This window comes from Acomys russatus, chromosome 29 (assembly GCF_903995435.1).
Source record: "Acomys russatus chromosome 29, mAcoRus1.1, whole genome shotgun sequence".
Lineage (NCBI taxonomy): Eukaryota > Metazoa > Chordata > Mammalia > Rodentia > Muridae > Acomys > Acomys russatus.
The window spans coordinates 27,949,156-27,972,218 of NC_067165.1; the positions used below are offsets into that span (position 1 = coordinate 27,949,156).

The 23,063-nt window shown below is 51.5% G+C and overlaps 1 protein-coding gene across 3 annotated transcripts in view; it reads right to left on the reverse strand.

Annotated features, from left to right (window-relative positions):
• Nucleotides 1-1,413: 1,413 nt before the first annotated feature.
• The window catches only part of Rps6ka1 (ribosomal protein S6 kinase A1), a 43,148-nt gene continuing 21,498 nt past the window's right edge, over nucleotides 1,414-23,063 (reverse strand). For all 3 annotated transcript variants that reach the window (XM_051171275.1, XM_051171276.1, XM_051171274.1), the window contains 16 exons: nucleotides 22,121-22,227; nucleotides 20,997-21,034; nucleotides 20,414-20,556; nucleotides 19,965-20,035; nucleotides 19,601-19,689; nucleotides 18,494-18,558; nucleotides 18,206-18,308; nucleotides 15,658-15,788; nucleotides 14,330-14,455; nucleotides 14,038-14,127; nucleotides 13,580-13,738; nucleotides 4,897-5,058; nucleotides 4,619-4,695; nucleotides 4,395-4,512; nucleotides 2,400-2,537; nucleotides 1,414-2,097 (listed from right to left, as the gene is read on the reverse strand). In XM_051171275.1, coding sequence (XP_051027232.1) covers nucleotides 1,975-2,097; nucleotides 2,400-2,537; nucleotides 4,395-4,512; nucleotides 4,619-4,695; nucleotides 4,897-5,058; nucleotides 13,580-13,738; nucleotides 14,038-14,127; nucleotides 14,330-14,455; nucleotides 15,658-15,788; nucleotides 18,206-18,308; nucleotides 18,494-18,558; nucleotides 19,601-19,689; nucleotides 19,965-20,035; nucleotides 20,414-20,556; nucleotides 20,997-21,034; nucleotides 22,121-22,227 — 1,740 coding nt within the window. In that variant the 3' untranslated portion in view covers nucleotides 1,414-1,974. The remainder of the gene's footprint in view (nucleotides 2,098-2,399; nucleotides 2,538-4,394; nucleotides 4,513-4,618; nucleotides 4,696-4,896; nucleotides 5,059-13,579; nucleotides 13,739-14,037; nucleotides 14,128-14,329; nucleotides 14,456-15,657; nucleotides 15,789-18,205; nucleotides 18,309-18,493; nucleotides 18,559-19,600; nucleotides 19,690-19,964; nucleotides 20,036-20,413; nucleotides 20,557-20,996; nucleotides 21,035-22,120; nucleotides 22,228-23,063) is intronic.

The window sequence follows — 23,063 nt, forward strand, 5'->3', positions numbered from 1 at the left end:
AGCACCTGCCCTAAATCCTTTTACGTGCTTGCTCAATGCTTCACAACGCTCAAGTCTGGCCTCCTCCCAGCCCGTCCTACACAAGCTCCTGGGTCAGAGGCCAGTGTCAGCAGCCCTCTCACACGGGCTAAGCGCTTTGTCCTCTAAGTAGCCCACATTCCTCCTTGTCTGTCCTAACTCTCCTGGTTGCAGTTCGTCCTTTCTAGCCACCCAGACCTCAGCTTCTGGTTGCTCTCCACAGCGGCCTTCCTCCCTAGTCTCTGAATGGCCTATCAGTAGGTGACCTTGGGTTCTTTTTTTTTGTTGTTTTTGTTCCTTTTCTGTACATTGGAATTTTGGCTGGATTTCTGAGAGATTGCATCCACTGAAACCGGGGTTACAGATACTTGTGAGGAGCCATGTGGACACTGGGAATCGAACTCGGGCCCTCTGGTTCTCTGCTAGAACAAGCGATGTTTATACCCGCTGAGCCATCTCCCCAGCTGACCTTGGGTTCTTTTTTTTTTTTCCCCCTGAGACAGGGTCTCTCTGTGTAGCCTTGGCTGTCCTGGACTTGCTTTGTAGACCAGGCTGGCCTCGAACTCACAGCGATCCACCTGCCTCTGCCTCCCTGGGATTAAAGGCGTGTGTCACCACCATGCCCGGCAACCTTGGGTTCTTAAGTGCCCATTTCCCCTTCTATAGGGTAAGACCCAGGACCATATTTGTCTACCTGGGTCACCTGAAAACACCTACTGCATGGAGGAATGTCATTCCCTCTTTGCGCCTGTTTTCCATCCATAAAATGAAGCATTGATCCGTTTGTTAAGCGTAAATGAGACAGGTGCTGGGGCACAGTTCAGTGACGGACCACGGCATGGGGTCCCGAGTTTAATTCCTAGTTCCGCAAAGAGGAAAGGAAGGAGGATGGTGGCAGAGTGCTTGTCTCTAGGGTATAAGGCCCTGGGTTGGATTCTCGCCACACAGGGCCAGCCAGGGGCCCAGAATTTGTCACTGGTTGCTAGTGACATTACTGTTTGTCCATACCGTGATGGATTGCTCTCGTAGGAGCATGTGACAGAACCAGAGGGATTCTTACACACTCCTCAGATGATCTGTGCTCCGAGTAGGTAGGCTAGGCTGCCCCTAGCCTCTTTCCTGTCACTGTCAAAGCCTTCAAGGAGGATAAAGAATGGAAGAGCGGTTGCTTCGACAGGATTGTAAGTTTATTAGAAAGGCCTTGGACAGGTGAACCCTGAGTTACCAGCTGAGGAGGAAATGAAAAAGCCCTCGTCCCCCATGGCCCACCTCCCTGGTCTGTGAACTCTATCCAGTGGCTGACAGGAAGTCTGCCCAAAAAGTGCTCTCTGCCTCCTCTCCACGGGGTGGGGGGGTGGGGGGGGGCTGTCCGGCCCGCCTGCAGGGGCCCACTGTGGACGCTGGTGCCTGGAGCCAAGAGCTGACGGGGCAGGGTCCCTGGCTCTAACAGGGACCCAGAACAGAACGGAAAAGGAGCCAGCTGGGGACCAAGTTCTGCAGGTAGTCAGTGGATGACTGAGAGGCAACGCTGGGCTGCTTGGAGGCCTGTGCAGATGGCTCCATAGCCAATAGAGGGGGTGCTCAGGGGAAGGCCCCAAAGCTGATCAAGGGGAGTCTTGGCCACACAGTCTCCATGTGACTTGGCGCTCCTCCTGGGACTGCAGTGGCCAAAAAGGCAAATGGATCTTGTAAAAATCCATGGTTTTGATAGATGCCATATTTTTGGTAGATAATGCCATTTTTTTTTCCTTAAAAAATAGTTTGTACAGTGACTGGATCTCATACAACGGAGCCTGAGCCCAGAAGAGTCTGTCCTGGGGAGGAAGGCACTTCATACCCTCACTTGGGTGGTCTCGCTGATTACTTCCTTTAGGACGTTACTTTATTGGTCCTGTGACTCAGGCCTGCTCCCTCCGGGAAGGACTCTGCCACCGAGAAGTTTGTCCGCACTGTGGTTCACAGGGTGGTGGAGGGCAGCTTCCTCACCCGTCGCTGGGCCAGGATAGATGATTCGATTGGCTTCAGCTGGGGCGTGGGTTTGGAGCTATTGAGTGCAGAATACGTAGCTGCCATGGCTCCCTGAGAGAAGGGAGGAGATCAGACCAAGAAGGAGGAGGTTGGACAGACAAAACACACGCACTCCAGGGTCTGGCCCACCCCTCCCAGGGTCCCACCGTTCCTAGCCTTGGTGGTATTTCATGACCACTTGTTTTCCCTGGGACACGAGAATGTGTTAAGTCTGGGACTCCCTTGGGGGTAGGGCTAAGTCCCTTGCCACATCTCCTGGATTTGGGCAGGCAGAACTGCCTGGCTCTGCCACTTCAAGTCCCATGGTCTGAGACCAAGCCCAACCCCCAGACACTTGGCAGCCCCAGGCCCACCTTTACGAGCTGCAGGTCTTGGTGGGACAACTGGCTCTGGGGAAGCTTGTCTTTCTGCGTGATCCACGGGTGCTGCAGGACCTGCTTGGCTGTGAGGCGCTGGTGGGGGTCCACGTGCAGCATCTTAGATACCAGGTCCTAGAGACACGTGGGTAAGGAGGTGATGGGCGGGCCGCTGAGGGAACAGATAGCCGTGCTCCACTGAGCACCTCGCTGATGGCCAACGATTCAGAGGCAATCGCGTCCACCAGGCTCTGGCCTGAGCCCCCACAATGTGTTCATCATATACCAAAGGCCCCTCCCCAACAGTCCAGGGGTCCCTTCCGGCCATCTTGGCTGCTGCAGGCATTTGGAAGGCATCTTTCCCTTTCTGTTTCAGAAAAGTCACGTGGAAAGGTGGGAATTGCCTAACCATCGGGGGCAGTGGCAAGCAGATGCGGGTTCAAATTGGACTTTTCTTGGGGTAGGGTGTAGTTGCGAGCCTGAGAGCTTGCCCGGCATGCTCGAGGTACTGGGTTCCAACCCCAGCACTATACGAAGAACAAAAGTGAAATGAGAAAGGCATGAGAAAACGTGGCAGGCATTTTATACCAGCACTGGGGAAGCAGGGCTCAAGGGGATCAAGAGTTCAAAATCAGGCCGGGGCGGGTTAGGGGTGGGGTGGGGGGGTAGCTCACGCCTTTAATCCCAGCACTTGGGAGGCAGAGATAGGCAGATCTCGTGAGTTCGAGGCCAGTCTGGTCTACAAAGTGAGTCCAGGACAGCTAAGGCTACACAGAGAAACCTTGTCTTGAAAAACCAAACCAAACCAAACCAAAAAAAAGTCTCAGCTACCTAGGGCTTGAAGGCCAGCCAGGGCTGGGAGAGACTTTGTCCTCAAGGCAAAACCAAACCAGACAAACTTTGTGTTTATTGCCTCCCCAGAGGGCTGCAGTTCAGTTCCCAGCATGCTTTTCTTTTGGGCTTTTCAAGACAGAGTTTCTTTGTACACTTAACTGTCTTGGAATTCCCTCTGTAGACCAGGCTGGTCTTGAACTCAGAACTCAGATCTGCCTGCCTCTGCCTCCCGAGTGCTGGGATTAAAGGTGTGCGCCACCACTGCAGTCTTGTAGGGGGCACACGAGATGTTACTTCAGCTCCAAAGGGCCCTATGCCTTCTAGCCTCCAAGTCACCTGTACTCGCAGGTACATTTACACACACACACATACACACACACACACACACACACACACACACCACACCACACACACACACACACACACACACACACACACACACACAGAGAATTAAAATAAAAAACAAGGCTGGCTGTGGTGGTATATACACTTTTAAACCCAGTCCTGAGGAGGCAGAGGGGGGCAGATCTTGGTGAGTTTAATGCCAGTCTAGTCTACAGACAAAGTTCTGAGATAGCCTGGGGTACATACACAGCGAGAACAACAAAAACAAACAAACAAACAAACAAAAAACAAAAAAACCCCACAAACAAACCCTGAAACAGTAACTTAACCCCAAACAAACAGAAATGCTAAACTTAGCTCTTGCCCTCACCAGCTTGAGTGTCCCAGACACGTTACTTATGGGCCTAAGTTTTCCTTCTGAGAAACAGAGGTGACAACACCCGGTGTAGGTGGTGTTACGCAGAGGTTCTCGCGGAAGAGAAACGCCCCAATACTTAAGTCCAAGGCACAGGGCACAGGCAGGGACCCACACACTTGGCCGGAGAGCTAGCCTTGATGTGCCGGCGTATTTTCTACCACACCAACTCTCCACAGAGAGAGACAGGGGTTAGGCAGCCCTCTGTATCCCTTAGGGCCCAGAACATAGAAGGGCCAGTAAACGGGTGTGTGTGTGTGTCTGGGAATCTTCTACTTGGGGTAATACTGCAATGGAGATTGGTGGAACATTCTACTTAAGAGAAAGAGGCTGTCCCAAGGACCGCTGAAAAGCCCCGGGGTCAGCGCGGCTCCATGCTCCAGCCCTCACAGACGCACCTTGGCTGTCTCTGAAACTGTGTTCCAGTTTCCTCCGCTGAGGGTGAACTTCCCGCTGCCGATCCGGGTGAGGATCTCCTCAGGCGTGTCACTGGGCCCATTGGCAAATGGAGTGTATCTAGAAAGAAGTTTCCCAATCCAGCTTTAGCCTCTGGCCTCCACCCTGGCACTAGAGGTAAGTTAGGAGGCTGGGAGGCTCCCAGGGGCCCAGACCTCACACTCACCCTGCCAGCATGGTGTATAGCAGTACGCCCAGGCTCCAGATATCACAGCCTTCGTCATAGCCCTGGCGCTTTAGTACCTGGCAGGAGACAGGGGAGGATGGTCAGGCTGGGCGGCGTTAAGTCATCTAACAGTTCCCAGCAGGGTAGATAAGAGTACATACAGTGTGGGCTATAGGTGTTCCTCCCTTGGTACCTGGATCCAGGTCATGAACACTTCAGTTCCAGATAGTACGGGACCGTTAAGAGCAGGCACAAGGCCTCCTGGTGCCTCCACTCACCTCAGGTGCCACAAAGTTGGCTGTGTAGCACGGTGTCATGAGGAGCCCGTTTTCAGCCCGCAGCTGCTTGGCGAAGCCAAAGTCACAGATGCGCAGGCACTCGGGGTCCCCGGACTCATCCACATACAGGATGTTACTGGGTTTGAGGTCCCTGTGGACGACCTAGGGGGCAGAGGGCTGTGGGTCAGTACGTGCCAACTGCTAGAACTGAGGAAGTCACACAGATGGGCACACAGACAGGGAAAGGCCCAGAACACAACTGGAGGGAGTCAGTTTGTTCCTTCCACTAAGCGGGTCCTGGGGATCGAACTTGGGCTGTCAGGCTTGGTAGCAAGCACCTCGACAAACGGGACAAACGGGACCATCTCATCGCTTCGTACTGTCCTTTTGGAATCTGTTTAGATGCCGGCAGCTGCAAAGCCGCCCTGATTCTTCCCTCTAATTTACTCTTCTCTAGGGCAGCTCCCTCATTCCTCAAGTATGGGTCCTTTCCCCTTTTCTCTCTCTGCCCTCCCCCTGCACGCCGCCCCCCCCCCCGTTTGTTTTTTTCCCCCCTGTTTTTTGTTTTTTCGAGACAGGGTCTCTCTGTGTTAGCCATGAAAATGTGAGCCCAGGCTGAAGGAGAGACCCTGCCTCAAAGGAATTCATGGAGAGTAACAGAGGACACATGACACTCTCTTTTGGCCTCCACAGGTATGCACCCTCTACCACACGCACATATAATCTCACAGACACATACGTAAATAAGCCTTTTTAAAATGTTACTTCACAGCAGGGCAGTGGCGGCATATGCTTGTAATCCCAGCATTTGGGAGGCAGAGGCAGGCAAATCTCTGAGTTCGAGGCCAGGCTAGTCTAATAGCAAGTTTCAAGACAGCCAGGGCTACACAGAAAAACCCTGTCTTTAAAAAGAAAAAAAGGTCACTTCACAATCACGATGTCACCACACCTCAGCAAGTAGGCTGGTGACATTTTAGAGGAGGAAACAGAGACACTTGAGAGAAATGCTGACTTGAAAGAAACATGAGCAGCACTTGACCACTGTTGCAGGACCTTTCCAGTTTAGTGTGGCATGAAGGACACATTTGGGGAACAGGGGCAGGGAAGTGTGTCATCTTTCCCTGCCCTAGCAACGTAAAGAAATGAGTAACTCTGACAGGAACTGAGTGTCCCCTGCAGCTAGAAGAGCCTAGAAAAGCTCCATACAACTGCTGCCTGGCCGTCAGGCAGTGTGCACACTGTCACAGAAAAATCACAGCAGGGCTGGGCAGTCATGAGAGAAGCTAGGCAGAGTGTGAACCACAGCAACCAGACTAAACGCCGCTTCTGGGGACTAGGTGACAGTCACCACCTAGCAATTCAGGCTCAGTTTTTTTCAAAGGCATCCAAGCATATCAAACCTTCCTACAGCAACCTCAGAACAAAAGCCCACCCCTTCTGCAGGCCAGGGAAGGAAGCCTGGACCCCACCTTCCCCCGCCCCACCCAAAGCTGTGTGGTCTGCCACTCCGCTTTCGGCTCTCTCCTCTGTCAAATGGACTGAGGAGTGTTTTAGGGTCCAGGGTCATAGGGAAGATGAAGAATGCTTAACTCAGGGCTTGGACAATGGTGGATGTTTGTTAGGCAACCCCAGAGCTGCTTCAGACGGAACCCCAGTTTTGACGGGAACGAGGCAGGAGGATTGCTGGGGTTTACTGGCTTCTGGTTTAGCTAAGAAAATTTATAAGCCCAAGGTTCAAAGAGACACGCTGCCTGGAAGGAGCAGGCAGGAGGGATAGAGGACAACACTCAATTGGACTCTGCATCCACAGGCATCTGTACCTATGGACATACATGCGCGCGCACACACAGACACACACTCACACAAATCTTTTTTTTTTTTTGGTTTTTCAAGACAGGGTTTCTTTGTGTAGCCCTGGCTGTCCTGGACTCACTTTGTAGACCAGGCTGCCCTCAAACTTAGAGAGATCCTCCTGCCTCTGCCTCCTGAGTGCTGGGACTAAAGGCGTGTGCCATCCGGGCGCCTTTAATCCCAGCACTCAGGAGGCAGAAGCAGGTGGATTGCTGTGAGTTCAAGGCCAGCCTGGTCTACAAAGTGAGTCCAGAATAGCCAAGGCTACACAGAGAAACCAAAACAAAAAAACAAACAACAACAAAAACACAAAGGGCTGGGGTGGCCACATGAGCCTGTAACTCTAGTACTCCAAAAAGGACCATAAATTGCAGGCTGGCTACACAGCAAGGTCCTTTTCTCTTTCACAAACAAACAACAATAACAACCCCTGGTCCCCCCACCCCCACCCCAAAACCCCACAGCAACAAACAACAAGCAGAAAGGAGAAGTGAGTGGGCTTAGGAAGGCTATTCTGAAGGGAGATTCGGAAATGCTTTGTGTGTTGATGTCAGAGCTGTGACAGGGTGTGTTCACTGCTGGGAAACCAACTGACACCGTGACTTGTGCATCACATTGGGTTTATGACACATTTCACTAGACAGATGCCCTTTAATGTCAGCACTCGGGAGGCAGAGGCAGGCAGGACTGCTGTGGGCGTGAGACCAGCCTGGTCTACAAAGTGAGTCTAGGACAGCCAAGACTACACAGAGAAACCCTGTCTAAGAAAGAGAAAGAAAGAAAGAGGAGAGAGAGAGAGAGAGAGAGAGAGAGAGAGAGAGAGAGAGAGAGAGAGAGAAATAAAGCAAGGGTTTCCATGAGAAAACATGGCAGGTATTTAATGCCAGCACTGGGGAAGGAGGGCCAGGGGGATCAAGAGCTGGGTGGTGGTGGCTCACGCCTTTAATCCCAGCACTTGGAAGGCAGAGGCAGGCAGATTGCTGTGAGTTCAAGGCCAGTCTGGTTTACAAAGCGAGTCCAGGACAGCCAAGGCTACAGAAAGAAACCTTGTCTCGAAAAACTAAAAAGAAAGATCTGCTACCAATAGACAGATGCTATTTAAAACAAGGGCAGCAGGGTGTGGTGGCACAGGCCTTTAATCCCAGCACTTGGGAGGCAGAGGCAGGCGGGACTGCTGTGAGTTCGAGGCCAGCCTGGTCTACAAAGTGAGTTCCAGGACAGCCAGGGCTATACACAGAGAAACCCTGTCTTGAAAAAACCAAAGCCCAACCAAACAGGTGTCCCGGCTCTGTCCCCTTGTCATTCATCCCTTTCTTCCAGCTTCTTTGGAGTCTTAGCTTCAGAGGCCACACCAACCTAGAGAGCCCCTGCAAAGACCTCTCCAAGGCTGGAAAGATGGCTCTGCCATTAAGAGCACTGGTTAAGAGGACTGGGGTTCAGTTCCCGGCACCCACATGGCAGCTCACACTATCTGTAGCTAGTTCTGGAGGATCTGACACCCCCACACACAGACATATATGCAGGCAACACAGCAAGGCACATGAAATAAAAATAAATTTAAAAAACAACGAAAAAACACCTCTACAAAAAGAGCACCCTGCATCAGCATCTGCAGACCCTGGAATCTGGAAAAGGCCAGAAACGAACATTAGTGACCTATAAGCTCCTGCTTTGGGAGGAGACAATTTCCTACATGCAGAGCTGCCTGAACTCAGCGTTAGCTTGCAGCCATAACCGGCCTTTGGAGACACCCTTATCTGGAGAGCACTTCCTTGCCTAAGTTTCAGGTTACCCACTGATAATTCACTAGCTCAGCTCTGTCTTCTTATAGCCCTACATGTCCTGGGGAATCCACCCTGTAGGCAAGGCTGGCCTCGAACTCACAGAGATCCACTTGCCTCTGCCTCCTGAATGCTGGAATTACAGCCATGCATTACCACGCCCTTTTTTGTTTTTTTTTTGAGACAAGGTCTTGTTATATGGCAGCCCAGACTGGCTTCAAATTCATGATGCTCCTGCCTCAGACTTCTGAGGCCTGAGTTGCTTTTTGTTGTTGTTTGTTTGTTTGTTTGCTTGTTTGATACTGTGGGGCCTCTAGCACTTTAGGCAAGCACTTAACCATTAAGCCAAAGGCATTGGTGGGATCTTTAACCAGTATTAAGAAAATAGGAAGAGGAAACATTTACTCTATGATCTGACATGTTTAATTATTAGTCTGCTTACATTGGTCACATAAGAAACCAAAGCCATGGGGGCTGGAGAGATGGCTCAGAGGTTAAGAGCACTGGCTGTTCTCCCAGAGGTCCTGAGTTCAATTCCCAGCAATGGAACACGGTGGCTCACAACCAACTATAATGAGATCTGATGCCCTCTTCTGGACTGCAGGTACATGCAGATAGTGTGTTTATATATGCAAAAAGCAACACAAAATAGAACGAAAAACCCTTTTAGAGGCTGGAAAGATGGCTCAGAGGTTAAGAGCACTAGTTGCTCTTCCAAAGGTCACGAGTTCAATTCCCAGAAACCACATGGTGGCTCGCAACCATCTATGATGAGATCTGGTGCCCTCTTCTGGTGTGTAGGCAGAGCACTGTACACACAATAAACAAACAAACAAACAAACAAACAAATAAATAAATAAATCTTTAAAAGAAAGAAACCCAAGCTACTTCAAACATGATCATTAAAAGCAGGTGTGGTAACCAAACTTCAATTTGGTTATAAGGTAAAGTTCCCTTTTATAAAAGAATCCTGGGCCTCTGAGAGGGTTTAATGGGTAAAGGCACCTGCAGCCAAGCCTGACGACCCGAGTTCAATCCCTACATGGTGAAAAGGGATAACTGATTCCCACAAGTAATCCTCTGACCCCCACACGTGCACTGTGGCCCACACTCCCACACCCACTGAATTAACTAAGTGAACAAATGTGAACGAGCTCCCCTAGTAAGTTATGTGTAACCTAACACCGCCATTTTTTTTTTTTTTTTTTAATTTTGCAATTCCAGCAACAAAATCATTTCAAAGACTCTGAAAGGCGAGATGAGGGTCTTCCCAGTGAGGAGATGGAACTGCTCCCATCCGGCCTGAGTAATCAGGGGCAACATGAGGGTATGTTTGTGGACGCCTGTCACGATCGAGTGCAATGTCCCATTAAGTGGACAAGTGACCTTGCCTGGTATGAATAGAGGAGATCCTGAGCCTGTGGACCCGTGAGACATCATGACCCCTACCCTCACCCCATCACCAAACATGGACCTAGATGCTGATGGATGGCTGGACACGGTCACAGCGAGCCTGCTTTCTAATCGCCCTCTAAGTATTCTAGCTGGGTGTAGGTGATACCCTGTCTATAATCCTTGCACTGGGGAGGTTGAGGCAGGTGGATCTCTGTGAGTTCCAAGCCAGCCTGGCAAGGCCGCATACTAAGTTCAGGACCAGCCTGGGCAACATAGCAAGTTTCAGGCTAGCCTGGGTTGTATTACAAGACATTATCTGAAAAATACTAAACAGAAGCAGGGTGTGGTGCCACACACTTTTCATCCCAGTATTCTGGAGGCAGAGGCAACCTATAGAAGTGAGTTCCAGGACAGCCAGGGCTACACAGAGAACCCTGTCTAAAAAAAAAAAAAAAAAACAAGGACAGCCACAATAATAATAATAATAATAATAATAATAATAATAATAATAATAATAATAATAATAATAATAATAATAAAAAAAAGAACCCAGGTAAGTCTTGTACAGGATTTGCTTGGATCCCAGGCCTTGGCTGGTCTCCTCTGAACCACATTCCTACTCTCCCTAACTTTGAACAGTTTGTGCCTAGCACACATGAGGACCTGGGTTCGATTCTCAGCATGGATGGAGAAAGACCCACTCTCCCACCCAACATCAAAGCTTCGAGTGAGTGCCCTGAGTGATAGGGGACAGGGCGGCAAAGGCCAGAGGGCTTTCAACAAGTTTCAGCTTACAGGAAACACAGGCATGGTGTGAACCACAGAATACCACAAATGATGCTGCCAGGAACAACATATTTAGAACATGACATATTCCAAGGGGACTAATGACCCCTTTTGCATATAAGTAGCTTAACACAGGAAAGTCTCACACTGCAGATGACGCTGGCCCACGCTTTATGCAAATCTTAACTCAGCTAAGAAACAGAGCCCAGCAGCCGTGGTGTCGTAGACTTTTAATCCCAGCACTCAGGAGGCAGACAGAGGAGGCGGATTGCTGTGAGTTCGAGGCCAGCCTGGTCTACAAGTAAGTCCAGAACAGTTAGGGCTACAGAGAGAAACCTTGTCTTGAAAAAGCAAAAAGGAAAGAAAAGAAAAAGAAGAAGGAAAAAGAAAGAGAGCCCAGGTAGATGAGCTCTCGTGCATTTGAAGACAAAGTCTGGCTAGGTAGACCAGCATGGCCTCAATCTCAGAGATTTGTCTGCCCTGTCTCTTCAGTGCTAGAATTAAAAGTCCAGGCTATCTGGGCTGGAGAGATGGCTCAGAGGTTAAGAGCACTGACTGCTCTGCCAAAAGTCCTGAGTTCAATTCCCAGCAACCACATGGTGGCTCACAACCATCTATAATGAGATCTGGCGCCCTCTTCTGGCATGCAAGTGAACATGCAGGCAGAATACTGTATAAATAATAATATAAAAGTCCAGGCTATCTATATTAAGACCCAGCTTAAAAAACAAACACTCTTTAGCTAGAGGTAGAAGTCACGTGTCAGATGCTGAGTAGATGGCTCAATGATGAAGGGCACTTGCTGCTCTTCCAGAGGACCCTTAGGTTTGGTTCCCAGCACCCATATCTGGTGGCTCACAACTGCCCTCCTCGGGCCTCTAAGGTGCTCCTGTGCTCACATGTACATACAATCTTTTTGTTTTGTTTTGTTTTTTAGACACAGGTTTTTTTTGGTGTAGCCCTGGCTGTCCTTGAACTCACAGAGATCTGCCTGCCTCTGCCTCCCAAGTTCTGGGATTAAAGGCGTGTACTGCCACCACATTTGTCATATGTGCTGGCTAATTTTTTCTTTTTGTCATCATGACACAAGTTACGAGTCATCTTGGACACTGAGGAAAATATCTCCATCAGATTGGGCTGTAGCAGATCTTTGGAGCATTTTCTTGATTAATGACTCATGTCACTATGGATGGGATCCCATCTATAATACAGGCTGCATTATATCTCTGGGCACATAGTCCTGTGTTATACCAAAATGGGGCTGGACAGGTGGCTCAGGGGTTAGGAGCACTGGCTGCTCTTCCAGAGGACCCAGGTTTGATTCCCACACCCACATGGCAGCTCCTAACTGTCTGTAACTCTAGTTCCAGGAGCTCTAATGCCCTCTTCTGGCTGATGCAGGCACTGGGGAAATGTATGTGGTGCTTGCAAGCAAAACACCCACTGTATAAAATGTTAAAAAAAAAAAAAAAGAAGGTGAGAAAGCCACAATGAACAGATCAGTAACCAGTGCTCCTCAGTGACCTCTGTCACTTCCTGCCTTGACTTCCCTCAATGGACCATGACCTGGGAACTATAACCCAAAGAGGGCTTTTCCTCCCCAAGTTACTTTTAGCCGGAATGCTTTTTCACAGCACCAGAAAGCAAAGTAGGACACCATGTAAACTTGGGATCCAGAGTTCAGCTCTTTAGCACCCGTGTAAACGCTGGGCACATATGGCGGATGGCGGGCGACTTGTAATTTCAACACTTAGGAAGTGGAGACAGGGACCCTGAAATAAGCTGCTAGGCTAGTCAGCGCGATCCCAGATCAGCAAGAGCCCCTGCCTCAATGTAGACAGGACAATGTGGCCGAGGAAGACACCCAACGCCGACCTCTGACCTCCACACTCAGGCACACATGTGTCTGTATGCCTGCCCACATACTTGCCAATATAAATGCAAACACACACACACCCAAGCCACAAGCGCTAGGATTACAGGTGGGCTGCTGCCACCGTCTGTCTGTCTGTACTTGTGTTTCTCTTTGGAGACAAGGTCTCACTACATAGACAAGGCTGGCCTCAAACTCAGAGGTTCATGTGTCTCTGCCTGCTGAGTGCTGGGATTAAAGGTGCATGACACCAAGCTGACATCACTTTTAACCCCTCACTGCCTGATAAAACATCACATCAGACAGACAGAAGCCCAAGACAGCTCACTGCCATAAGGGACTTTACTCACCCACTCTGCTGACGTAGCTGGGCCAAGATCAACAAAGAAAGCCTTACCTGCTCTTCGGCCCTACCCACTCTCTCTTCCTCAGCACCTGGGCCACCCACCCTCTTAGAAGCCACAAAGCTCCCCCCTAGGGGCCACCCTACACCTTCCAAACAAAATCTAAATCTACTCCTTCCTTCAACTGCCAGCCTCCATTTTCCCCGGTGTGTCGTGCTAGGACCTTTCAGCTCCAAGCCCCAGACTTCAGACCTGTCACATGTCAGTAACAACCATCTAATTCAGGGGCTGTGGAAATCCCACTGAAATATCAAAGGAAACATTCTCTCTCTCTCTCTCTCTCTTTTTTTTTTTTTTTTTTTTTGGTTTTTCGAGACAGGGTTTCTCTGTGTAGCCTTGACTGTCCTGGACTCACTTTGTAATCCAGGCTGGCCTCGAACTCACAGCGATCCGCCTGCCTCTGCCTCCCGAGTGCTGGGATTAAAGGCGTGCGCCACCCTGCCCAGCTTCTTCTTTCTTCTTAAAGCCACCGGCCTACCCATCCTGAGTCCCTGACTAGCAATCTGGAGACCGTCGCTCCTGAGCCGGCCAGTTTTTGCATTCTGCCTGCGTCATGACCTTGGACACCCCCCACCCCCCTAATCTAGACTCACCCCCTGGGAATGCAAGTATTCCACGGTCTTGCTGACGGTATGCAGGACGAAGCTGGCCTCCCGCTCCGAGAAGAACTTCTGCCGTAGGATCTTATCCAGGAGCTCCCCGCCCCTCATCAGCTCTGTCACCAGGTACACGTGTTTGCCATCATCATATACCTGGCAGAGACCCACCATCAGGCTGGGACCCTGGAGCGCCAGCTCTCCCGACAAAGCCTGGGGGCTGAGGGCTGGCTCTGCCACCCTTCAGTGGCCCTGCTGGGCCTCCACCTGCCTGGGCTCCCACCCCTCTGGCCTCATCCCTGAGGGCTCCAGGAACACCCCAGTCCTCAGGGGGAGGGCTCAGGGACCCCTGCCGCTTCCCGTGAGCATTGGGAGGAAGGGCTGCAGTAAGAAACATGGTGTCCCTCAGTCAAATCCTACAGCTCCAATCTGGCTTCAGTGACTCCCCCACTCACATCTTTGAGGGTGATGATGTTGGGGTGCTGCCCGTACCGCAGAAGAATCTCAATCTCCTCTGAGGGATCTCGTTTGCTCTTGTCAATGACCTGAAGAGAGGGGAACCCCAGGACAACATCAGGGGACAGACCTATGGTCTGAGTCTCTCTGTCATGGAGCCCATACAAGGCCCCGGGAGGGTCAGCCTCATGCCCAGCATAAGACACAGACACTCCCATCCAAGTGTCACCTGTAACCTGGCCTCACTCCCAACCCTGTATGCCTTAGCCAAGGCATGGTTATGAGGCCCACCTTGACAGCATACTCCATGTTGGTGGCCTTGTGAACACAGCGCTTACACACGGAGTAAGAACCCACGCCGATCGTCTCCTTTACCACATAGCCGTCATTGAAAACCAAGTTCTTCCCGTGGAGTTGCTGAGAAGACAAGAATCAGCCTGACTGACCCAGGGGCCAAAGGTCATGGGGGGGGGTGTCATCCCTAAGGTCAGGCCCTCGCTCAGTAGAGACTGCGTGGAGAAAGGAGAAACAGTCACAGGATTAAGAGTTATCTGTGTGACCTCATGAAGGTGCCTCTTTCTGAGCACATGTGTTTCTTTTTTTTTTTTTTTAAGATTTATTTATTTATTATGTAAACAGTGTTCTGTCTGCATGTACAGAGGGCACGAGATCACATTACAGATGGTTATGAGCCACCATGTGGTTACTGGGAATTGAACCTTTGGAAGAGCAGCCGGTGCTCTTAACCTCTGAGCCATCTCTCCAGCCTCCTGAGCCTGTGGTTTTTTTTGAGACAGGGTTTCTCTGTTATTCAGAGTCCTGCCTGTCCTGGACTTTCTTTGTAGACCAGGCTGGCCTTGAACTCACAGAGATCTGCCTGCCTCTGCCTCCCAAGTGCTGGGATTAAAGGCATGCGCCAGCATCTCCTGGCTTAGAAAAAAAATAAAAAGGTTTGAAAGTTTTAGGAAAGTTCCAGGACAGCTAGAGCTGTTGCATAGAGAAACTGTGTCTCAAAAAAAAAAAAAAAAAAAAAAAAAAAAAAAACCACCACCACCACCAACAAAAAAACAAAAAACAAAAAACACAAAAAAACCAGGGTCAGATTTTTTTGTTTTGTTTTTTTACTCTCTGCGATGGGCATGCCTACTTGACACATTAGCTCTGGAAAGCCTCTGCAGAGGTAGGTTGTATCACTCCAGATGAGGAAACTGAGGCAGGGGGGCTGGTGTCTCCTCCAGAGTCTGGTCAGCCTGTAAGCTAAACCCAGGCCAAGAGCTCCGATGTCTGCACTACTCCTTCTTACCTATAAACTTTGCTTGGAGCAGTCTGTGTATAGAGGAGGGGCAAACGTGAGCAGAGACCATCCCCTGCCACCTACTCCTATCAGGGGCACCCAGCCACGCCCTCATCACACCCACAGGGAAACCTCTGGCAGGCCTCAAGACCCCAGCTCTGAGCTAAGAAGTTCCTGCGTTTTTAGCCAATACTTAGAGCCACTCTGAAGTTATCTAGGACTGGGTTTCACCAACGGGTTTACACACGAGGACAGTGAGGGTCCGGCAGGCTGGAGGTCGCCTGGGTTCTCAGGACAGCTGAGCAGCAGTCCCCACCTCCCTCACCTGTACCACTGAGTGCAGGGGGGCCTGAGTGGCCCGAGGCTTGCTGTCATCCTCCATTAGACCAGTGGCCACGAAGCTGAAGCCACGGAACAGCTGATGGGCACCAGCACTGGGGGGGATGCCTGGTGAGTCTGTCAAGGAGAGGACACGGAAGTGAGGGGTTACTCTTTTTTTTTTTTTTTTTTTTTCCGAGACAGGGTTTCTCTGTGTAGCCTTGGCCATCCAAGACTCACTTTGTAGACCAGGCTGCCCTCGAACTCACAGCGATCCGCCTGCCTCTGCCTCCCGAGTGCTGGGATTAAAGGCGTGCGCCACCACGCCCGGCTTGTGAGGGGTTACTCTTGATGCCAAGACTGCAGGGATCCTGGCCTGCCTCGGCCAGGGAGCCTTATATATTTTTAAAAACATTTATTATGTATACAGTGCTCTGCCTGCATCATGTACACTTGCAGGCCAGAAGAGGGCGCCAGATCTCACTATAGATGGTTGTGAGCCACCATGTGGTTGCTGGGAATTGAACTCAGGACCTCTGGAAGAGCACACAGTGCTCTTAACCACTGAGCCATCTCTCCAGCCCATCCCAGGGCTGGGTCTCCACTTCCCTTCTCCCAGCCGGATCCCTATATAACTCAGCCATTTTGGCGACTCTGGTCTCTCTCTTTTTTCTTTTTCTTTTTTTTTTAGATTTTATTTATTTATTATATATAGCACTCTGCCTGTGTGTACACCTGCAGGCCAGAAGAGGACACCTATAGATGGTTGTGAGCCACCATGTGGTTGTTGGGAATTGAACTCAGGACCTCTGGAAGTGCATCAGTGCTCTTAAACTCCGAGCCATCTCTCCAGCCCCTCTTTTTTTCTTTTTTAAGATTTATTTATTATGCATACAGTGCTCTGCCTGCATGTACACCTGTGGGCCAGAAGAGGGCATCAGATCACATGACAGATGGTTGTGAGCCACCATGTGGTTGCTGGGAATTGAACTCAGGACCTTTGGAAGAGCAGGTGGCTCTCTTAACCACTGAGCCATCTCTCCAGCCCTACTCCAGTCTCTTGGTCTTGGCCTAGGCCACCCCTCTTGGTCAGTGGCTACTGTCTTGCTCTCCCTTCCTCTTCCCCTCAGGGTCCGGGTTAGTCTGCCGGCCATGTTTAGCCTGGACTCTGCCCTCTGCCTGCTTTCTCCCTTGTATCAACAATAAGAATCTTCTCCGCGCATTAGCAGTAGTCATGTCCTCCTTTTCATTCTTTCTCTCACATACAAATGAGTAAATAAACCAATCTGGCATGATGGCGCACACCTGCCATCTCTGCGCTCAGACAGCACAGACGGAAGTGCCGCGACTCTGAGGCCAGCCTGGGTTAAATAGTCCTAAGGTAGCCTGAGCTACAGAAGGAAACCCTGTCTCAAAAACCCCAACTAACAAACTAACGAAACAAATAAACACATACGTAGTCCACCCCAGTCCTGCCACAGGACACCTCCCCCGCATCTGACCTCCAGCTCAGGCTGGGCACAGGATGCCTCTCCCCCCACAGCCTCCCCATCCCAGGTCCTTCTCTCTCTTCAGGTCTATTCTTAGCACAGCTGGAGGGACAGTCACACGCAAAAAGTCTGGGGCCACCTGCGCTTTGCACTTGTTAGGGGGAATGCTCGACCCCACCTCTCAAGTCTGGCCCCCCACATTTCAGCCCCACTGGAGCGCTCAGAGCCACCACACATGCTGGTCCCCAGGATTAGATAATCTGCTCCCTGTCTGTCATTCAAGGCTCCTATGCCTGCCCCCGACCCCTAGAAAGCTGCCTGATGTTGCCCCCCGGCCCCCAGCCTGGGCTACACGGCCACCTTGCACTGTCTGAGGTCTGTCTTCATCTTCACTGCTTTTCTCACTACGGCTGACACACAGCGGGGACCTGGTATGGGCTCGGCAGATAAATAAGGAAAAGCTAGATAGCTCCGAAGTGAGGAGCTTCCAATGAGCAACCTACGCAGAGAAAAAACACTCTCTAAGAAGGCACCACAGAACCAACACACAACTCCCTAGCCACCGGCAGCACCTGGTCGGACTGTCTGGAGCCTCCCAAGCTCCCTCCTAGAAGCCACCCTCACTGGCTTCTCGCAGCACCCAGGGATCGAACAAGCAAGCGAGGCCTAGCATCAGAAGACAGGCCCGTGGGCACCGGCACCTCTGCTCTGACAGACTCTTCTCCATCCTAGGTTTGCCAGGTTAGATTCCTCCTCCCTGAGGCGAGTGGAGGCCTGACATGGAAGGACTGGAAGACGCCTGGGGCGGGGGTCCTGACTTTCCTGTTGTGGCCTAAACCACCACTAGATATCTCATTCCCTTACCCAGAAACAAAGAGGCCCAGAGAGCCCCCCGAGAGCGAGTCAGGCAGTATGAGGGCAGGATAGAGTATGAATCCCACGGTGCCAGATCCTGCGTGTCTACCCACACACGTGGCTTTCCAGAGGCCTTGGTCACCATGGTATCCCAGGGATCTACTTCCCTAAGCCCAGCCCCAGACAGACAAAGCCAGATCAGGGCCATACCCCTGGGTGTGCGCGATGTGAACTCAGTGTCAAAGTAGAAGGTGTCATCGGGCTGGGCCACGGCCGGCTTGAAAGGTGGCTTGATCTCTCGACGGTAGAGCTTCTGCAAGGCGGGGCATACGCTCTGATCACCACGGTGACCCCGCAGCCTGGCAGGAGCCCCAGCAGGAAGAGTGGAAGCTTGGCCACAGTTGGCAGATTACCTCTTCACCCACATCCACCCCCCACCCCGGTCTCCCACCCTTTCTGCACCCATCACAGAGCCCCGATGTGGACAGATTCACTCACATTCCAGTCAATGGTGGAGTAGAAGATGTGCCTCTTGATTTCCTCTGCCCCATCAGGGCCTGAGCCTGAAAGGAGCCAAGCCATGGTCTAACCTCAGACACCCACCCCAAGCTCTGGGCCAGCTGCCTCAGCAGACAGCAGCCTGGGCTCACCCTGCGCTGCATCAGCACCCATCAGCACTTGCTACTTTATTGAGTAGTGTGGACACTGACGATCAAGCACCACTGTCCCGAAGGACGGGCCAGGCAGGATAAGTGACTTGTCCAGGTGACAGTCAGGATGGAAGCTGGACTTTGTTGTTGTTGTTGTTTGAGACAGGGTTTCTCTGTTTAAGAGCCCCGGCTGTCTGTTCTGCACTCGCTTTGTAGACCAGGCTGGCCTCGAACTCACAGAGGTCTGCCTGCCTCCGCCTCCCGAGTGCTGGGATTCCAGTCCTGCCATAGGCCCCATTGCTACCCTTTTTCTCCTACTGCCCTCTTTATTCCTGAGACAAATGCTCACTCAGGCCAACACAGGGACGTGGACTGGACCTTACAAGGCTTGGCTGTGACCCAGATAAAGCCAGCAACCAAAAAAAAGTCAGCAAATACTGTACACTCCGGTACATGACAGGCATGTCCGTCCCTGACTCAAAGGGCCTGGGAAGCCAGGCCAGGATCACTGTCTTTACTGACACAAGGAACCTGGGGCTCAGTGAGGTGAAGTCACCTGGCCAGTTATGTAGCTCATAAATGGTGCTCAGTCACTCAACAAATATTTAGTGACTGCTGGGTGCCAGGCAGTGGGGACAGACGCAGCTAGGCCTGGGACCTTTCTCACTCCTAAGCTCATGTGCCTTCTCTTGAGCCAGCAACCTTGGCAGAGAAGCTGTGTGGGGGCCTCTGTCCTTGTCCCTGAGGGGGTAGGGATGACTCAGTTCCTGCCTTTCCCTCCCCACACAGGTCACCCTCCCAACACCACACATGGAGACAGAAAATAGGGTGGCCAACAGCATTGTCTGCTCACACAAAGGACAACAGCTCCTTTCAGCCCCAGATGTGGCCCTGTGGCCTAGGCTGCAGCTGGCCCCATTGCCATGTCCCCTCCCTTGAGCTGGGGTTTGCTTACCAAGCCGATTGGCAGGGTTCCTCTTGAATAGGGCCCGCAGGAGGCTCTGGGCTTCTGTGCTCAGAAACTGGGGCATGCCTAGCTTCGCCCTGGAACAGCGGCAGCGGCAGGTCTCATCAGGGCTGGGCCGCACCCCAGAAACCTCAGAGACCCTTCCCTTCATCCAGGTCGCTTTCCCCAGCTCAGTCCAGACAAACCAGCCACTAACTCACCTCCCAAAGGCTTTAGGGGTACCTCCCACTGGCCCCCATAGACAGCAAGGGTCTGTGGAGTCGGGGGTGGGGGGGTGGAAGGCAGTTCTCTGGCCCCCAAATGGGGGGGATTAGGAAGAACTTGCCAGGGCCAGGGCAACACCAGTGCTTACTTCAAAATCAAGGTCATGGTCTCCTTCCGGTCCTTCCCCTGGAAGGGCAGGGAGCCCGTGAGCATCTCAAACTGCAGGGGAAAGAGACCATACAGGTGTGGTGACCTTCATCTGTCTCCCACATCCTTTCCCCCCTGGTTCCCAGGCTACCCTGCTGCAGCCCCAAGATTCTTGCTGGCCTGCTGGGACTTTAGCAAGATTCTGTGGCTGCCTCTGCCCCCATCCCAACCTCGATTCCAGGAAGCTGAGGAGAATCCCCAAGTCAGGTGAAGACTACTTCAGCCGGGTGGACGTAAGCCCACGGTAGAGCCATGGGCAACAGGGTGCAGGGCGAGGCAAGCTTGGCGGTGAAACAAGGAAAGGATGAAGTGGCCATTTCTCGCTACACACTTGGGGAAACTGAGTCTAGAGCTTGGGGCTGGGTCATTTACTCTTGCCCGAACACTCACCATCAACACCCCATAGGACCACCAATCTGCACTGTGGGTGTGGCCCTGGCGGTTGACAACCTCGGGAGCCATGTACTCCACTGTCCCGCAGAAGGAATAGGCCTTCTTCTCGTGGTCAATGGCCTCCTTACTCAGGCCAAAGTCTGCGGCACGGAGGGTAGAGAAATCATCTTTAGGATCCCTGCCCAAGGGGGATTTGACCAAGGTTGTAGTGGGGAGCTGTGTCTGAACTGGGACCTTAGGGAGGGGATGGCGTGGCTTGAGAGATGGCCGAGCAGTTAAGAGCACTGGCTGTTCTTCTAGAGAACCCAGGTTCGATTCCCAGCTCCCACATGCTGGCTAGCAACCAGTTCCAGGGGACTCTGGCTTTTGTGGGCAATGCACGTATGAGGTACAGACACATATGCAGGCAAAACCCCCATACACATATAAACAGACAAACAATGAGGCCTGAACTTTGGCTTCTTGGATGCAATTGGCATCTTCTCTCAGGAGGGAGAGTGAACCCCGAGCCCTCTGCTGAGACCTATCAGATGGAGGCCCTTGCAAAAAGAACCCACAGGAGCAGGTGCCCTTCACTCACCAGTGAGCTTGATGTGGCCCTCCTCATCCAAAAGGATGCTGTAACACAGAGAGAGAGGAGTCAGGAAGCCTTAGCAGCAGGCACCGTGTGGGTTCTGGTGGTACCACAGGGTGGAGGAACGTGGGCCTGCCCAGAAGCAAGGCTCAGTCCAGATGTACCCAATGACAGAGTGTCAGAACGGAGGCCCGGTAATGACTAAAGGGAAAACCAGAACTCCTTATAGTCCGTACAGTCCTTATAGTCACAAGATTTGAATGTCTGTGGAACTTTTTTTTTCTTTCAAGCACTGGGTCTATTTTATTGTACAAACTGGCTTCAGACTCCTGGACTCAGACTCTCAGGCAGCTGCTACTTATAGCTGTGTACAAAGCCTGACCTGAGGTGTGCCCAACTCTTCCACCAGCCGCTATCCTAGTCTCAAGATGGCACTGGAAGGCAGTCATTCGAAAACCCCAGGAAGAACGGATCAAGAAATGATCTTTAGAGCCAGGCAGTGGTGGCGCATGCCTTTTAACCCCAGCACTCGGGAGGCAGAGGCAGGTGGATCTCTGCGAGTTTGAGGCCAGCCTGGTCTACAGAGCCAGTTCCAGGACAGTTGGAGCCACACAGAGAAATCTTGTCTTGAAAAACAAGACATGAAATGATCTTTAGTGGCAGTGTCTCCGATGTCACACTGCATTAGGAAGGAGGCCGGGGGTGGGGTGGGGCACGCAGCTTCTGGGCAGCCTTTGGTAATAGCAGTGTTGACCAGGCACTCCCTAACTACCTAAGGTGAACTTGCCCCTGGCTACTACCCACTTCAATCACCCATCCTTCTGATAGCCCCAAAGAGAGGCAAGGCCATGGGGAGAGCCACACCATCTCCACCAGAGTGGCTCTGTTTTTTGTTTTTTGTTTTTTTCCTGGTTTTTCAAGACAGGGTTTCTCTCTGTAGCCTTGGCTGTCCTGGACTCGCTTTGTAGACCAGGCTGGATCTCATAGAGATCCACCTGCCTCTGCCTCCCGAGTGCTGGGATTAAAGGCACGCGCCACCAGGCCCGGCTGAGCAGCTTTGTTCTAAAAGGCCCAAGGGCAGTCTCTGCACCCTGAGGAGAGGCCAGGAGTGTGGCAGGGGCTTCACTCACTTCTCAGGCTTGAGGTCTCTGTAAATGATGCCCAAGCTGTGCAGGTGGTCCAGGCCCAGCGCCAGTTCAGCCAGGTAAAACTTCACGTCCTCCTCTGTGAACATAACCTGCAACAGAGAAAGAGACACTTCAGCGGGGATATCCTGCTCTCAAGAGCCGGGCTACTGTGCAGTCAGGGCCTCTTGATACTGAGGGTCTAGCCTGGGGACACGGGTCCAGTGCCACACACTTTTCTCTAATACACAAGTCACTCACTATGCTAGAGTTCGGAAACAGCGAAGAGTAAAAGCAACCCAAGTGCCCAGGAGTAAAAGACTAGAATAAAGCCGGGCGTGGTGGCGCACGCCTTTAATCCCAGCGCTCGGGAGGCAGAGGCAGGCGGGTCGCTGTGAGTTCGAGGCCAGCCTGCTCTACAAAGTGAGTCCAGGATGGCCAAGGCTACACAGAGAAACCCTGTCTCGAAAAACCAAGCCAACCACCCAAACAAACAACACGCCCTCCAAAGGAACTCGAGAAGATTAAATAGGAAACCAATTAAAAAAAAAAAAAAAAAAGTTGGGCTGGCAAGATGCCTCAAAAGTTAAAAGCATCCTCTGCTCTTCCAAAGGTCCTGAGTTCAATTCCCAGTAAACCACATGGTGGCTCACAACCATCTATAATGCAATCTGATGCCCTCTTCTGGTGTGCAGGTGTATACGCAAGCAAAACACTGTATAATAAATAAATCTTTTTTTTTTTTTTTTTTAAGTTTTACCTGCAGGGAAAGTGTGGTAGTGACAAGACAGCACCATAAATATTTTTCTTTAGAATCATGAAAACTGCTTATCTAAGCGTCAACGTTTCACATATGAAAAGTTAGGTTCAGGGAAGGTCTAGCCACTCGGAACACATATGGTGGGAGGCAAGACCAATTCTTACAAGCTGTCCTCTGACCTCCATATGC